This window comes from Lepisosteus platostomus, chromosome 3 (assembly GCF_059453375.1).
Source record: "Lepisosteus platostomus isolate fLepPlt1 chromosome 3, fLepPlt1.hap1, whole genome shotgun sequence".
NCBI lineage: Eukaryota > Metazoa > Chordata > Actinopteri > Semionotiformes > Lepisosteidae > Lepisosteus > Lepisosteus platostomus.
Genome location: NC_142613.1, coordinates 55,196,812 through 55,214,178, shown reverse-complemented (window position 1 = coordinate 55,214,178; position 17,367 = coordinate 55,196,812). Strand labels below are relative to the sequence as shown.

Here is a 17,367-nt window from a genome sequence, read left to right as displayed (position 1 = left end):
TGTAATGCATACGGCCACCATTGCAGGTTGTTCGAGTCGGCTTACCAGCACGGTGACGTCACCGCCCTTCTCTGTGAATAGCAGGGACCGCAGCTGTTGGGCTGAGGGGAGATTTCCCTTTAGCTCAACTGGCTGGGTCCCTGTTGAGTGATGCTGGAGGCCCGGATTCGAGTCCCCATTGATGGGGGGGCCAACCTGAGGTGGCAGAGGCGAGGGCGCATACCCACGTGAACCCGAGAGCGCTACATTGGTGTCAGAGTGGGATGAAATAGCTCTTTGCCGAGGACAGCGAATTAAGCGGGGGAGAGTGTAACACATACAGTCACCATTGCAGGTTGTTCGAGCCGGCTTATCAGCGCAGTTACGTCACCGCCCTTCCCTGTGAATAGCAGGGACTGCAGCCATTGGGGTGACGGGAGATTTCCCTGTTGAGTGACGCCTGAGGCCTGGGTTCGAGTCCCCAGTGGAGGGGGGCCGACCTGAGGTGGCAGTGGGGAGGGCGCATACCCACGTGAACCCGAGAGCGCTACAATATAAATCTACAGTGTTCCACTGTAGTGTCATTGGAGATGAAGAGTAAAAACAAAGAGTTGAGTTGAAGTAATTTTCATGAATTTTGTGATGGTACGACACAGAGTTAGTCTAGTTAAATAGCCCACTGCCTGGTGGCGTTAATGTGAATAGTGATTAGTAAAGTGGAAATTGCAAGTGGGCAATACAGATTTAAGTAGTTTGAATTACTGAATAATTACTGAAGATGGAAATTGAAGAGCTCATGAGAACATCTAGAAAGTCTAATAAGTATTATACAGTATGTGCAGCGACTGGTAACTAATAAAGACAGAGAGGGCAGAGTTAGTGAGAAGACCAGTGACTTGTGTGACCAAAAGCTAAACTTCTGCCTGTTGTAAATGCAGGTGAGCAAACTATGGGGCTGTGTATAAGAGACAATATAAAATTGTTTGAAGATCAAAAGAATGTTATATGAAGAAATAATTCAATGTTTGGCTTCTGATACAGTGTTTCCGAGATCTGTTACTCATTATTCTTTCCCTTTCTTTTGCTATTTTGTGTTTGTTACATATTTATTTCAGTAGCTTGTATTCAGCTGTAAATTATGTGGTTTAAACGTATATACCGTAGTATGTAAAATGCATTTGAAGGTGGGTAGGTGTGGTAAAGAAAAGACATAATATTTTGTAAGACATATTATACAGTATTATTGTCAATAATTATTTTTGAATCACAGAAGAATATAAAATTCAACTATTAAAGTAAAATTATTTTCCTGCTTATTGTAAAAGTTTTATTTGCCCCCTTTAAGCAAACTTGTAATGGAATCCTTACACGTTAAAGTTATTCTGAGGTTATACATTCTCCCAATGGCTTTGCAGCCCAGGTGTTAGATGTGTATTCCCAGCAGCTAAGAACTGTTTCAAAAACATAAATTAAAATAGACTGTTGGATGTTGAGTAACTCGTAATAGATCTTTGCAGTGCATAATATTCAATGTTTGAGTTAACATTGTCTGGATTAGTTTATAGTAAGTGGAAACTTTAAATGATACTTCCCATGAAAGACATTGATTTATTTTTCTAGGTTTACGGTAGATGCAAGCTCTACAGAAGAATGAATATGATTCCAACTCAGGCAAACGTCATTGCACAACTCCTGAGGAACGTCTTTAAATGCTAGACACTCTAGTAGTTTGACAGTGGTACATACAAACCATAAGGATGAGTTCACTTTTGTTTCCTTAGTGCCTTGTCTAATAATTCACATTTCAAAATGACTGTTTCAAATCTTGACACTAATTTAATGATTTCTTAAGAAACCAAACAATAAATCATTCTTTCAAAGCCTACAGTTTAACTAAGGTAGTAATATGGAAACCACCTAGTATCACATTATAAAGATTGAGCACATACTGTACTATGTAAATAAGTGAAAAGAAGAGAGCAGCAGAGCATGGGAGTGTGTTAACCATCTAAGAGTGTTGTTCCATAAGAGTCTTTAAAGAGCTATGCATTGGAAAAAAGAGGGGAGGAATTTCAAAAAGTTGCTGGCAAATCCCAAGAGGCTGGCTGACTTTCAAACATCTCTAATACTAAAAATAGTGAAAATTACCTAAAAATAAGAAGTGGTACTGTGTACTTCAGAAGGTGCCAATATAACCAGGCCTAATAGGTACTGAGTCAGCTGTAGCAGTGAATATTCACTTTGGGCCCATTCCTAGGTACAGCGGCAATTATTTGCATTCTGTGTTTGCAAAGGTGTACCCTGGTGCTGTGACTCTAGTGTAGAAGGACAGAATAGGACCTACACAGTGCATACGGGTGCAGCTCAGCACAAATATATAGCAAAAACCATACAAATTAACCCTAGTTAACAAGGGCAGTGAAAGAATAATATCCTTTCCATCATGGATTCAGAAGATGCTTTCAGACATACGAGGGTTTAATTTCTCTTTGTAGCAGCCACCAAATTTTAGTATTGCAGAAACAATCTTCTGAAAGTAACCGAAAGCACAACATATCAATATCTCAATTCTAATAATGTACAGTTTATTGCAATATATTATAATATCTACTGTAGATTATCTAATCTGCAATATGGATTATACTGTATTCAAAATTCATTTACAAATAGTAGACGTGTATAAACACTTTAAGAGGATTCAGACAAGAGGATCCATTCCTTAGGAAGCAGTAGGGAATGACCTGTCATCATCTGACCTATTGGAGGAAGACAATTGGTCAGGTGCCAATTAAAAAATCAGAAGTGGAGGCTTCCAATTGTCATCAGCCTCTTCTCTTTTGTAAGAGAGCTGAGCCTCGGTGATGTGCTGCACCACAGGGAGAAGGGAGTGACCAACGGTGATTACACTGTGGAACTTGGAACCTAGACGTTCTGGAACTTATATAGCTTTTGAGGGGCTTTTGGGGTCTGTAACCAGCTAAGGTCCTGGCTACTGACTAGAGAGGATTTTCCTTCAATAGAAAAAAGTATATTTAACTTTGATTACTGGGTGTTGCCACCTACAAAAAGTAAGAAGTGAAGATCTCCAGGTAGCAATGACATTAGATCGCAAAGTGAGTGGACACTGCATACACTCCAAAGTCAAATGTGAATTGTATGCCATTAAATAAATAATCTTGGCCACATTCAAGGTTCACAGTTGGCAGACTTTTCCTATGTGTAAATGAAAAAAAGCTTTTGTTCAACACATATTTATTCATTGATCTCAGGTAATTGTAGATGCATCATTATTATATGAATGTACAGTATCTCACTCATCATCATTCAATATAAATAAAACTGATAATTTTATGAATGAAGTAAAACTATTGTATATGCATACCTTATGTAAAACAATCATTAGACAACCGTATAACATCAGACTACTCAACATGGGTACATTCAAAATACAGTACGTGTAGAGAGAACAGTCTGGACTTTTTAAGTTTCTCTGCACGTAAATATTGTTTTACAACAATGACATTACAATGAGTTATTTTTCTAGCAATTAAAGCATTTCTAGTGTACACGAGCACTTCTTACCTTTCTTACACCTTTTTTAGGACAAAAACTCAGGCCATGCAGGATAAAAGAAAAAGTGTAAGCAGAGCTCATAGAGGAGCTTAAGTTTTATTTTATGGTTTTCCACAAACTCTATAAATGAAACAGAAAAGTTTTTAGCTTATGCCTGCATGTGTGTCTGTTTTGCAGTGTCCTGCCTATTTTAAAGATCTATGTTATGCCACCCCCTCCCCAGGGTGTACCATAAAACCATAACACATTTGTGTGCATCACACAAGCAACATGGCTAATTGTGAAAGAATGGATGGATCTAGCAATACAAAGACTACCCCTATGTAAAAAATAACAGACGATTCTTTCAGTAGCAATCAGTACCAATTCATGGTAAAAATCATTCACAAAAAGTTTTAAAATATGCTCACTCCATGCCAGACAATAACCAATAAAACATAACCTGCACCTCCGCAGACGGGAGGAAATTGTACTGTGTGACACAGACCAACATAAAAATAGAGAAAACATGCAAACCCCACCCAGATGGGTGCCTGAGACAAGTATTGAGCTCAAGGGCTGTGAGGTACTGTAGCAGCATGAACTGTCACAACACCACTCTGCCTGGGTAATTGATTCATTTTCTGGGTATTCATTGTACCAAGCAAGTAATCAAGAATTCAGATTAATCAGTAACAGAACACAATTCTGTGAGTGTATACAGAGTTTTGTCTTTAAAACTTGTTAAAACCGTCAGGCACAGAGACACTAATTTAACTAAGAGATTTTTTCACCCTGTAGATGAAGACTCACCTGTCTTAGAAGCTCACGGTCCATTGGACCCCACCCTGTAACATTTGCAGCAAGACTTAATCCATAAAAAAGTTACAAAAAAGCACACAAGCACACAAAATAAGGTGTGATGTCTAACCCCCATCTTTATCTATTATACATTTTTGTCAGCCGGAGAAACTTCAAGGAAAAGCTGTAAAAACACTGTTGCTTTATTAAAAACCCCTGGGCAAAGCTTGAAGTGTATAAAAGGAATGTAGATGAAAATGCCACTGATAATGAAAAGGGTGACATACAGGTATTCAATCTGAGGGTTGTCAACAATTGGGGCCAAGACCAGTAGGACTGCAGCAATTAACACCATGATTGGAATGATAAATGGGACCTGCAATCAATGAGAAAACACATTAGAGACAAGTGTTACTTTATAGATAATCAACTCAGAATATTGAAAGCTATTTGTACTGGTACATGTAATAAATAAAAGTGCATAGTGTTAATAGAATCCATTGTTCTCACAAGTGTTATCAATAAAAAACAACCATGAATGTTATTTACTATCACAGTAGCTAGCCACCTCTCATTTAAAATTCATGCTGAAAGAACAATTCACTCAACTGTTTTAAACAATGCATGGGGAACTTCTAGCTACATTTCTAACTACATGACCAACAGCTTTTCATCCTCGGTGTTTTCTTACTGCCCTGCCCATTCCTCAATATGCAAAAATATGAGAGACATGACTACATTTATGATCTGCTTTATTTCAGCCTGCCACACAGGAGCATTAAAGAATGAGAAGGACCAGTAACCCAAATATGTCTCTCATCTCTAGGTTAGGCACTTTTTTATTCAATTCGCATATTGCATTGGTATTCATAAGAATGTATGAGTTATACAAATTGGATGACAAGGTTGTTCATATTTAAATGCATTGTGTAACAAGTATATATTATAAGCATGCACTATGTAACAAGGTTGTTAATATTTACATGCATTGTGTAGCAATATTAATTACATGTGGTCTATAACATGTGTGTATTTACAGTATTTATATGGGTTGTGTATCAAGGGTGGATATATAGGATATATGTATGTGCCTAAACAAGTTGTAATTTTTTGCGTGCTTTTGTGTAGTGGCAGAAAACCTATATAATGTAATAACTATATAAATTATTTGTCAGAGTTAGCTGGATCTAAAACAATGTGCTCTTTTTCAATGGCATTTTTTTTTCCATGTACACAAGTTTGATGCTTTGTTCAGGTTTTCTAAGATTCATTTCAGAGATGGTGGGAAACAGTCTTTTTAATATAAAAAATGTAATGAGCTAGACATAGAAACAAATCATTATTACCAAGAGTATGTTGAGAGGCAAGATTTAGTATATCATATGTAGTAGATAATGACAAAAACCCCACTCAAACATGGGATAAGTTTAAATGTGCTGCCCTCTAGTGCTTTGTACCTCTGAAGGAAATAAATGATACATGAAAAAATAATTATGGAATCAGACATACAGCTCCAGCTGAAGTATGTGTTACACCCGACATCCCTCCCTAGAGGGCGCTCCACTACTCCCGTTATTGTTTCTGTGATTAAGCTACCCAGGTGTACCCCCTTAGGTGTATTATTTAAAGACTAGCTCCTCCAGTCCTCGGGGCTCATCATTAGGGTAAGGATGTCGCGAGGCCCGCCTAGCACTAGGAAACCCTATGTCCGTCTCCTGAGGGCATAGGCCTCATCCCCGACACCTCCCGCTTCCTCAGCCCTGGGTCTGGAGGATCCTGCCCTGTCACCCTTGGACCTCCATGTTTTGCCCGTGTTCGTGTTTTCTCCCTTCCCGGGGATTTTAACCTTGTCGTGTCCCAGGATGAATTACTTGTTGATGGACTCCCAGACTGTGCCCTGACCTGCCTGAGGACCTGTTTGGATTTGGATGCCATTCTTTGTCTTCCACGTTCACTGTCTCACAGACTGTCACTATTATTCTGTGCACTATTAAACCCCTGTGTTCCCTTTTACCACGCCTCCTGTTTTCTCCAGCTCTTACCGCATTGCATATGGTCTACTACAAGACCTGACACGGATTTCAGTCCGTGTGCTTTACAGTATGTTGATAATAATAATAATAATAATTGCTTACACTTATATAGCGCTTTTCTGGACACTCCACTCAAAGCGCTTTACAGGTAATGGGGACTCCCCTCCACCACCACCAATGTGCAGCATCCACCTGGATGATGTGACGGCAGCCATAGTGCACCAGAACGCTAACCACACACCAGCTATCAGTGGGGAGGAGAGCAGAGTAATGAAGCCAATTCATAGAGGGGGATTATTAGGAGGCCATGATTGGTAAGGGTCAATGGGTAATTTGGCCAGGACGCCAGGGTTACACTCCTACTCTTTTTGAGAAACGCCCTGGGATTTTTAATGACCACAGAGAGTCAGGACCTCGGTTTTACGTCTCATCCGAAGGACGGCACCTGTTTACAGTATAGTGTCCCCGTCACTATACTGGGGCATTAGGACCCACACAGACCGCAGGATGACTGCCCCCCTGCTGGCCCCACTAACACCGCTTCCAGCAGCAACCTTAGTTTTTCCCAGGAGGTCTCCCATCCAGGTACTGACCAGGCTCACACCTGCTGAGCTTCAGTGGGCTGCCAGTTGTGAGTTGCAGGGTGATATGGCTGCTGGCAATCAGATATTTACCTTATGTACTGTCTTGTCAGTTTTGCAGCAAAATGTACAAATAATTGTATGTTCTTATGTGCCAACATACAATTTGCTCAACAGCAAAAATGTTGTGTTTCTTCTTTTTACTTTTCAGCATGAAATTAACCTTGACTTTTTCAATAGATATTAAATGTCACATTTGAGCATATAGTAGCAAGCTGATCACAGTGGAACTATCAATGGCATTTTCTACTGCATTTGTGCCATATCCTGGTTTCTATGCCATTAAGTAATTGAGAGATCATGTGACTCCATTCCCTGGATGGGATGCTAGTCCATCACAGGGTTACCCCCAGCAATACAGATTCCCGTTTATATACTTTGGTGGACTGGAGCAATCGAGGTCAAGTACCTTACTAAGATACAACACCAGTGCCTTCAGCAGGAACATGAAACAACGACACACCACAGATGAGACCAGGGACTTACCCTCTACAAAACACTGCCTCATATGTAAGTAGAGTAACACATATATAAAAGTCTCTTGCAAAAATGGGCATAGCTGTTCCTTTACATGGTAGATACCATGGAGTCTCACCTTGTAAGGTCTGTGAAGATGTGGCTTCCTAATCTTTAGATAAAGAAGGCCAGACAGTGTTATCCCATAGAAGAACCATGCAGTGAAGCTGTAATTGAGATCACAGGAAACAGCCTACACTTGGTAAATGTGATAACATAGTTACACAGTCATATCTAAAGTAACACAGCATAAAAGAACAGAAAAACTAGAAAAATAACCTTAACTTCCAAAGCAAAAAAACAAACTTGAAAGGAAAGAAAAGTTAATTGAAGTCACCAATTTCAATGTATTTTGTAAAGGAATGTTTATATACAATTTACACAATAAACCACAGCCTCAGTAAATGAAGGGTGTCTGTAAATGAATGGAAAGACATCAATTGGTCCTTTGAAGCTTATGTGGTCTTTCATGAGCCTGTGGGGTAATTAAGCAACAGACTCTAAAGTGTTGTGGCAAAGGGCATACAAAATAAAGAAAAAAGAATCTGTAACATGCAAAGATTTCATTTATTTTGTCCGATTACTTCAGAGTTGAAAAAACAGTGAGTTAGTTTCAGTGGTTTAATTAATTTGTATGACTATTGATTCAAAATGGATAGTTTTTTACTGATCATAGACGTATAGGCTTTTAACTTTCAAAACCTCACTTCATTACCTTCTTAACAAACGTGCCACATGACCTTTGCAAAATATGAGTTGTAGTTTATGACTTACTCATGGTTAATTCTGCTACAACAGGGAGGGAATAATGATCTAGCTCAGGGGCTGGAAGACTTGAAAGAAAAGCTTGTGTGTTACATTTCAAAATAAACATCACCCAGATGGTTTTATAATGGATTAAGATGATTCAGTTATTAACTGTTTCAAACGATTGCAGCAAAACATTATTGAACACTGAAAAACTCTTGGACAAGAGTAGCATTTACACCCAGGGTATATCCTATCTTGCACACATTACTTGCTGTGATAGGCTCCAGCTCCCCCTGTAATCTTGTTGGGTAAAGGGGAGTTTAACACTAAAGTGCAGCACCCACCTTAGCTACCAGCCCCACCACACAGCAGAACAGAGAAGTAAGAAATTGCATCACTTGTTGTATTGTGGGGGAAATTTAAAGAGGCCAGATTGTTCCAACCGAAAGTCAATTTTAGCCAGGACTCCTGATCTTATAAACAGTGCCTTGTGGACTTTAATGGCCAAGTAGTCAGGACCTTGGCTTAACATTTCATCCAAAGGATATCTTTCTTAAAGCAAATTGCCATTGTCTGAAGCAATGGATTTGAAATTCTGGTCCAGAAGGAAGTAAACCACCTACTGGTATACAGCAACAGGCTGTTTTGTTTTTTTTAGAGGTATCCCTACCGGGACTGAGCTTGCCCAACCTGGAATAGCTGCTAAGGTTTGAAGAGATTGGGCTACAAGGTGGGAGAGCTGCAGCAAATGTAATGTGTAAAATTGATTTGTGTCTCCTAGGATGATGTTCATACCTGAAGAAGTTAACGATAGTCTGAAAGTCTCCGGGTATCAGCACCAACAAAGATAATGTTGTGGTGAAAATCAGAGCAGGGGAAGGAGTCAGGCGTCGGGCGTGAGCCATCGCCAGGATGTCTGGCTGAGCAAAACCAAAGCAGAGCAGCTGAGTTACCATGGAGTGACAGCAAGCTCGAGCACATCATACCTACACACTGCTTTAGCTTTTATGGCAAATGTTCAGTAATGATTTTATTTATTAAATTTTACAAAGTTATACCTTCCTTTTAAAGGCAATTTTTAAGTCTCAGAATATATTAATTGATCACTGAGAATCTGATGGTGTTTTTAGTATTATATTGTCATTAAGAACGTACACGACGAACATCAACCTTCTTTTGGTATTTCCTTTCCTTACCATATGTCCTTCTCTTGCTGCCACAAAGCACACTCGCCCTCCACTGAAGAAAGTCCCGTTGAGAGACCCGAAAGCAGACAGTGCAGCAGCCACTGACATCAGCCAAGCCCAGCTGCCAAGCACTTTGGTCCTGTTAGTAAACACATAGTTACTTCTGTCATCATTCTAATAAATATAATTGACATTCAACAGTGTACAATTCCCCCCTATTTTAATGTGCTTGTATACTCTGGTTGACTTCTGCTTTGAGGGATTATGTAGCTTTCAGGTTGTCTAAACATGAATTTAGGCCAATACAAATTTAAAATGTTTTATGTATCATTAATGTAATCAAAATGTATTCAAAAAGTTTTGCAGATCAACTATGGAAATAAGAACAAACATATTCCTCACTAATTATGCATAATCTCAAAACAGTTAGCCCATTTGTCAACAATACAAGCAAATTCCCTTATAACAGAACTTTTATTCTGAGAATTGGTTAATGGATAAATTTATAGAATTAAGAAGTACTGTATATAACAGACCACATTTTGCTTTGAAGGGACAAGCTTTGAAAATGCCCATTACATTTGTACTGACAGTGTCCTGATGGAGATTCACCAATCGCAGAAAGTGCAATTTATGCACAAATTTCTCCAAAATGGATGAATTCATTTTTATAAAGATATCTTTAATAAGTTGTACAAGGCAAAGAAAGAACGTGTCACGATCATAATCCGCTCCGGCTCTTTGACATTTTAGTTGATTATGTGCACCTGCCTCCTATGCTGCCCCTCCTTATTTAAGTCAGACGCTTTCACTATTCTGGGCTCAGCATTGGGAGATGGACACCTGGAAGCTCGCCTACCAGCGGGTCCTGGAGTGACCCGACAGTATAGGCATCACCACAGCATCCTGACCATCTGGGTCCGGGGCTTGGAGCGCCTGGCCACGTTAACCCGTTTTTATTCCCCGTCCCTGCACCAGACCCTGTTCCGGTTTTTAACCTTGTCTTGTTTTTGTCTTGGATGGATCACCCGGTTCTGGACTTTTGGAGTTCTCCCTGGATTACCCCCTGGACTCCTCTGGACTTGTTTGTCATGGCCACACCCCCCCGAGCACCAGTGCACAGTCATAACGCCCACCTGTTTGTCAACCTGACCAGTTCCTCGTTGTCTCCACTAACTTCCAGATTATACCGTCTGCATAGGGTCCTGTACAAGGCATCGCTACAGAAAATTATGAGGCACATATTTGTGATGTGATATAATCTTGTATTCTTTGATAATTGTGTGTTTTTCAACTCTCAGATCACAGCTATGAACCTTGCAACTGCACACAGGGAAGAATAAGGAAGTGCAGGAAGACTAGTCCACTTTGAAGTCACTTGTGTTTTATTACAGGCTAAACAGCTCCTTCCTAGAGGCAAGGTGTCAATTGAAGAGGTGTGTTTCTCAGATACAGCACCGAACACCTGCAAGTGCCAGGGAGGCTGCAGGGGTTTCTGTGTGGATGATAGTCAAGAGAGCTCCAGCTGACTAATGTCACTGTATCCCCAGTGGCACTCAACCATGCATGCCACCACTTGGGGAATCCTGGTTACAGTTGACAGTAACATAACCCAGTGTTGAACCCACAATCACAGAGTTCAATATGTGTACTTTTATGGCTTGAATTACTCTGGACCCCCAGCATTTTGCCCACTATTAAATAAAAATAAAAAATTCAATCAAATGCATTTATGCACTTGGGCACCTAAGAAAATTTGGTTATACACAAGTTAAATGCAGCTGTTTTATATGAATGATCACAATGTCCTGAACATTGACATGTTGTTTTTTAAGGTTTTGAAACACTTCATTTTATCTTACCCCCATGTGACAGCCACAGCGTTGGAAGACATGAGTTCTCTGGGAGTCATGGCTGCCAGGTAGCTGACATTTACCAGCAGGTAGAGCGCTGTTACCATGGGGATAGCTATCATCAGTGCTCTTGGCAGATTCACCTGGAAGGAGATCAAAAAAGGGCTTGATAATGCAGGTCACGACACAGAATCCACTCTCCTGTCTACTCACCACTTACAAATTACTGACAAGGGACCTAATGATGGCTTTTTGTTCATCAGAGGTGTCTTTCATCTATTGAATAGAAAACCAACACAAAGTACTTGGTTTCTAAGAACTTTAAAAAGGTAACATATGAGAGGACCTTTCAGTTACGATTCTGCCAATTGGTGCATCTTATTTATTTAATAATAATTATAATAATTGCTTACACTTATATAGCGCTTTTTCTGGACACTCCACTCAAAGCGCTTTACAGGTAATGGGGACTCCCCTCCACCACCACCAATGTGCAGCATCCACCTGGATGATGCGACGGGAGCCATAGTGCGCCAGAACGCTCACCACACATCAGCTATCAGTGGGGAGGAGAGCAGAGTAATGTAGTCAATTCATAGAGGGGGATTATTAGGAGGCCATGATTGGTAAGGGCCAATGGGAAATTTGGCCAGGACGCTGGGGTTACACCCCTACTCTTTTCGAGAAACGCCCTGGGATTTTTAATGACCACAGAGAGTCAGGACCTCGGTTTTATGTCTCATCCGAAGGACGGCGCCTGTTTACAGTATAGTGTCCCCGTCATTATACTGGGGCATTAGGACCCACATGGACCGCAGGGTGAGCGCCCCCTGCTGGCCCCACTAACACCTCTTCCAGCAGCAACCTTAGTTTTTCCCAGGAGGTCTCCCATCCAGGTACTGACCAGGCTATTTGATTAATTTCAACCAGTATTGTCTTCAACAACATGGCTGGGTAGTGTGTTTCACGCTCCTTGTTCTGTTGTCTTTACAGAACCCTTTGTGTAAAGACGTGTCCCCTTGTCCTTGGTTTTAAATGCATTACCACGTTCCCACCTGTGCCCTCTGGTTTGTGGTTCACAGTTCATCCTGAAATCTACAAGTAGTGTGTGGGCTGAAGTTTTCATATCAAGCCATATGCTTGTTAATGACAATGTGTAACAACAAGAAAACATAGTTGGACCAGACACTGTAGTTCCTAGAATAAAATATATAACACAAGGATGGACAATCCTAGAGTTGCATGGCAGATATTTGGAAGACGTTTTTTCTCCCCGAGATCTTAGAGATTTGGTCAGAAGCTTCTAGCCCTTTTCTTACCATCTACTAGACATGCAGCAAACTGTCGGCTGAAAGCTGGCTCTCTTCTTCTTCTTCACCTGTGTTGGTAGATCCATGGTTTTCACTACTAAAGCTTCTACTGTACCTTTGCTTAGGTTTCTCTTTCAGCTTCCCAACCATGGGAAAACTTCCAACAAAACTTGACGCAAGACTTAGAGGACAACTCCAAAGACTGGGATTTGAGAATCCCCCTTTAGGATCTCATGTGCATGAGGTTATCTGAAACCTGGAGAACTCTCACCTTGGAGACACAGAAACACCCATCCCCTCCTACGCAGTCCTCAAGGACCCACCCCCTGATGACTGCAAGCTCCACATGCCTCTCAAGTGGCTTGTCCCTCTATCTACCTACAGTACCTGGCTTTCTGGCCACCAAGGACTCATATATGATCTCCTAGCACAGGATCCTCATGGCTTCTGCCTCAAGAGTTTGGGCACTGAGCATTCCAGCATCACCTGGTACAGCCACTTCACTGTGTGGGCTTCAATTGCAAGCCCAGAGGGGACTGGGTAGCAGGAAAGACTCATCTCCAATGTTTTAAGCTCCAGTTCTTCCCAAACACATGCCTGTATCCCCCAGGTATCCACATGGAGTTCCACAGCCGCCTATCCTTAGGTCGAATGAGGTATCAATATTAATCTCTATTTTATTATTGCTTTTATTCCTCATTTACAAATTTCAAAAGTTGGGAAAGGACAGTTTCCAGTCTTTCAATCCTACTCATTTACATTGCATTTAAAACAATCACATGTTATGGATCCTACCTGCCTGGGCATTGTACACCACAATTCCACAAAATCGTTATTTTTCTTAAATAAATGTGAAAAAATCATTAAAAAATCAAAACTTTGGGATTTATTAGGTATTGAGGAGTAGGTCAAGAAAGTGTGTTTCCGAGGCAATGGTCATCCAGGACAGGGCAAATAAAGTTAAAAAAAATATTGTCTTTAGTATAGTTGTAATTAATAAAATTATTAATAAATAATTAATAATTAGCTAATAAGGACCTCAGCTAGATCGAACACCAGAAGAGAGTGGGACTCCCAGGAAACAGATCTACTGTATAAGAGATCTAGAACGGAGGGCATTTGTGAACCAGCTAGTCTGCACTGTAATATCCGATTCTTCCAATTTTGCAGATGGGCATATTTGCTAGACACCTCACTAAGGCCACAGTTCCAAAACTAATACCCAAGTCTATGTAGGTTCCGCACCATCCAAATTAGCAGCACAGACAAGCAGTCTAATTACAAACATGGGAAGACTGCCTGTGGCCCACCCCCACGAAGCCATATAAAGCCTTAATTGATATATTGATCCTGCGAAGTACTAATTTAATAATTAAGAAGCCTGCTATAGCAAATTCCAGAATGCAGCAGATTTTATGGGACATAGGTTGATTTGCACCTTACCTACAGGATGGTCATTCATCTTTAAAGCAATCAAAGGCTTGTTTCAACAACCAGACAGTAAACATTCAGATTTGTAGAAAATTCACTGAATTCTGAAGTTTACAGAAATGTTTTATCAGCTAACACAGAAGAATGACCTATAAGTATAAAGTGCCATTTTACCAAAAAGTGGAGAATCTGGAGCTCTCCGGAGCTGGAGAGCTTCACAGTAATGGTGGATGTCTTCCCCATTTAGGTGTCAGCCATGGTCAGGGATCGGGGAGTAATACTTGATCTTCTTCTGTCTTTTTATCCCCACGTGAAAAATTTGAAATTTGAAATTCCACATTAGAAATATTGCCTGCATTAGGATGCTGAGTGCCCAATTAATGCACTTATCAAGACTTGATTTCTGCAACTCTTTGCTCTATGGGCTCCCAAACAGTAAGTTGCAATATATCCAAAACTCTGCAGCGAGACTTCTAACTCACACCAGACCTTGGCAGCATATCACTCCTTCACTTAAGTCTCTACATCGGTTGCCTAGTAAGGCACAGATTCAATATACTGCAAGATCCTGATACTGACTTTTAATGCTTTAAAAGAGTCTGGCCAGCCCCATTACACATCTCTGAACTACTTTATGTTTCCAATCCCTTTTGAAGGCTCTGGTCAGTTGAGCCTGGTGCTTTGCTCAGTGTATCTAGGAATAAATCTCAGACTTTCAAAAAAACGTGCCTAATCTGTTGCAGCGCCATAGTTATGGAATGCCCTTCCTCAGACTCTAGGAGAGACAAATTCTCTGACTTTCTTCAAATTTAAACCCAAGACTCATCTCTTTATTAGGGCCTATGTCTGATTTATCTACATTCCAGCTGTATGAACCTGTATGTTTTTGTTAATTTTTTTATTGAACTTTTCTTATCTTATCTTGTTTTTTTCCTTATCACTATGTACAGTGTCTTTGGGTTTGGAAAGTTACTTTATAAATGAAGCACCTTCCCAAACGTATAAATTATACGTTTAAAAAAGGCTTTAACTTTGGAGAATTGAGTGATGGTAATAAGTACTCTCACAAAATACTAATGATACCAAAAGAACATTATATTCACATACACATAAGTCAACAGAGTTATGTGATTTTAAGCAGAATCTCATTTTTTTTACAAACATGAAGTGTAAATGTGCTTACCTCGGGGCGTTTTAGTTCCTCAGTTGCATAATTCAGATTGTTCCACCCATCATAGGACCACAGACCTTGATAAAAGGCCACTCCTATGTTGTTTATGCCAACTATTGTGCCTTCAAATGCCTTGTGGAAGCTGTCTGTGTGTCCTCTAAAGAGCAGCAGCACTCCTCCGATCACGATCACCAACAGGGCCAGCACCTTGGCCACTGTAAAGATGACTTGGATGGACATTGAGAACCGAACATTGAGGCAGTTCACAATTGCTAGTGTCAGTATACAGGCAGCAGCCACACTCTTGACCACCAGCTGAGGTGGGTAGCAGCCCTGATAAAAGGGGGCCACAGCGTACTCTGCAAAGCTCAGGGATATTCCTGTAATGCTGGCTGGCCTCACTACAAACATGGAGGTGAAGGCGAGAAGGAAGGCTGGCAGAGGCCCTGACGTCCGGAGAATATAGATGTACTCCCCTCCTGATTCCCGAATGACAGTCCCCAGCTCTGCATAGCAGAGAGACCCCAGCATAGCCAGGACACCACACGCTGCCCAGATCACCAAGCTTCCTCCTGGACTTCCGATATTGTACAGCACCCACTGGGGGGACATGAAAATTCCTGATCCGATCATCGTGCCCGCTATCAGGGACACGGCGCTGACCAAACCCACTTCCCGTTTCAGGCTGAACGTCTGCACCTTGTCATTGATCCCTGAAGATGTGTAAGATATAACAGAATTTTTCCTGCTCATTTTTCAAAATCTTGACCGTTTCAATCCAGCTGAGAGAGATCTCCGTTTTGAAGAAAATGAATTAGAGAGCAATGTTGCTCTGTCATGATGGGACAAAGTCACACTTACAGCAATTTATTCAGTTAATAATTACATTCCCAGGGTTAGAAAATGGGTTGAACTCCACTTGTGCAAAGTGAACTAAAAATATGGTACTAAAAATAAAGATGATGATAATGTATTCCTGCTGTTCCAGAGGTGACCTTGCAGAAGGGATTATTTTCAACAGTAATTTTGTGGTAAAGGATTTTTTTTAAAGTGAACTAATAACCCAGAATTAAGTTACACTGAACAGAGGTTGAGGTGTTTTGATTTATTCCTGCATCAGTCCTTCTGCTTGCTAATGGAATAACAAAGAAGTACACACAAAATTGCAAGATGATTGTGGTTAGTGAAGAACCTTCCAAAATCTGCCACTTAATAATTGACTACATTCATGGGCTAGACATAGCATACATACTTATGTCACACTCTTATCTGTTTATGCTATAATTCAGTTCAACGTCCCTGTTCCAACCTACATCTGCTTGCATTACAAGCCTCCCTTGCACATATAATTCTCTGTGTCTACTGATACCCTTGTCTGCCTTTTCTTTTCCACCTCTGCTGCCCAGCTGATGTTATCATTTGTTTTAACTCTCCCTTCAGTATTCAATTATTGTGTTATTCTGCCCCACTCTGATAGAACCAGCTGCTAGCAAACCCAACTCCATCTCTGAACAGCTTCTGTGACTTCTTCAACAACCACCTACTTAACCTGTATTTGTAACGCCTGCTAAGAACAGGAGGAAGCATTTTGGTCCATCTAGCTCATCTGGTTTTTAGTAGGTAACTGCTATGAGGATTTCATTTAGACATTTATTTAAAGGAGCCAGGGAACTCTCTTCAACAATGTATAGAGCCTTAAAAAATATTCAGACCCTTGAACACTTTTCACATTCTGTTGGTTTCAAGTTTGCAATCATGGCACTTTGAAGTAGCAATGAACATTTATTATATACAAAACCTGCTCTGTAAGTAAACACAAAGACCAAAAAACAAACAAGTAAAGAGATAAAGTGGTGAAACGTATTTACTGTACTTGTACAAAATTACTTCAACAATTCGTTTAACATTTAGTTGAGTGACCTTTCTATGTGTGCATTAATAGTGGTTAACATAATTTAAGAATAAATACACGTCTCTTTAAGATTCCTCAGTCAGAAATGAGGAATGACAAGCTGCAGCATAACGTAATGCTGAGACCACCAGTAGGTATGTTACTGACTGGATGATGTGCTGTGTTGAGTGTGTGCCAGATGTAGCTATTTGATTTAGACCAGTCTTTTTTTTTGTCTGGCCAAAAAAATGT

At 40.4% G+C, this 17,367-nt stretch overlaps 1 protein-coding gene across 1 annotated transcript; it reads right to left on the bottom strand.

The window, feature by feature from the left end:
- Positions 1-2,543: 2,543 nt before the first annotated feature.
- On the bottom strand, positions 2,544-16,099 carry LOC148675109 (b(0,+)-type amino acid transporter 1). Its single transcript, XM_088626135.1, has 6 exons — positions 15,237-16,099; positions 11,322-11,455; positions 9,469-9,598; positions 9,068-9,192; positions 7,602-7,689; positions 2,544-4,708 (listed from the first exon to the last, which is right to left on the bottom strand). Exons 1-6 carry the CDS (start codon positions 15,975-15,977, stop codon positions 4,478-4,480), a joined length of 1,449 nt encoding a protein of 482 aa, XP_088482261.1. The 5' UTR covers positions 15,978-16,099; the 3' UTR covers positions 2,544-4,477.
- Positions 16,100-17,367: the final 1,268 nt, after the last annotated feature.

What these genes read in the sequence shown, in the direction of transcription:
- LOC148675109 (XM_088626135.1), bottom strand. Translation starts at nt 15,977, where the DNA reads ATGAGCAGGAAAAATTCTGTTATATCTTACACATCTTCAGGGATCAAT. An exon ending in CAGCAAGAGAAGGACATATG is followed by an intron (nt 9,193 to 9,468) that starts GTAAGGAAAGGA and finishes GGTTTTGCTCAG; the next exon opens with CCAGACATCCTGGCGATGGC. An exon ending in ACTATCGTTAACTTCTTCAG is followed by an intron (nt 7,690 to 9,067) that starts GTATGAACATCA and finishes TCTCAATTACAG; the next exon opens with CTTCACTGCATGGTTCTTCT.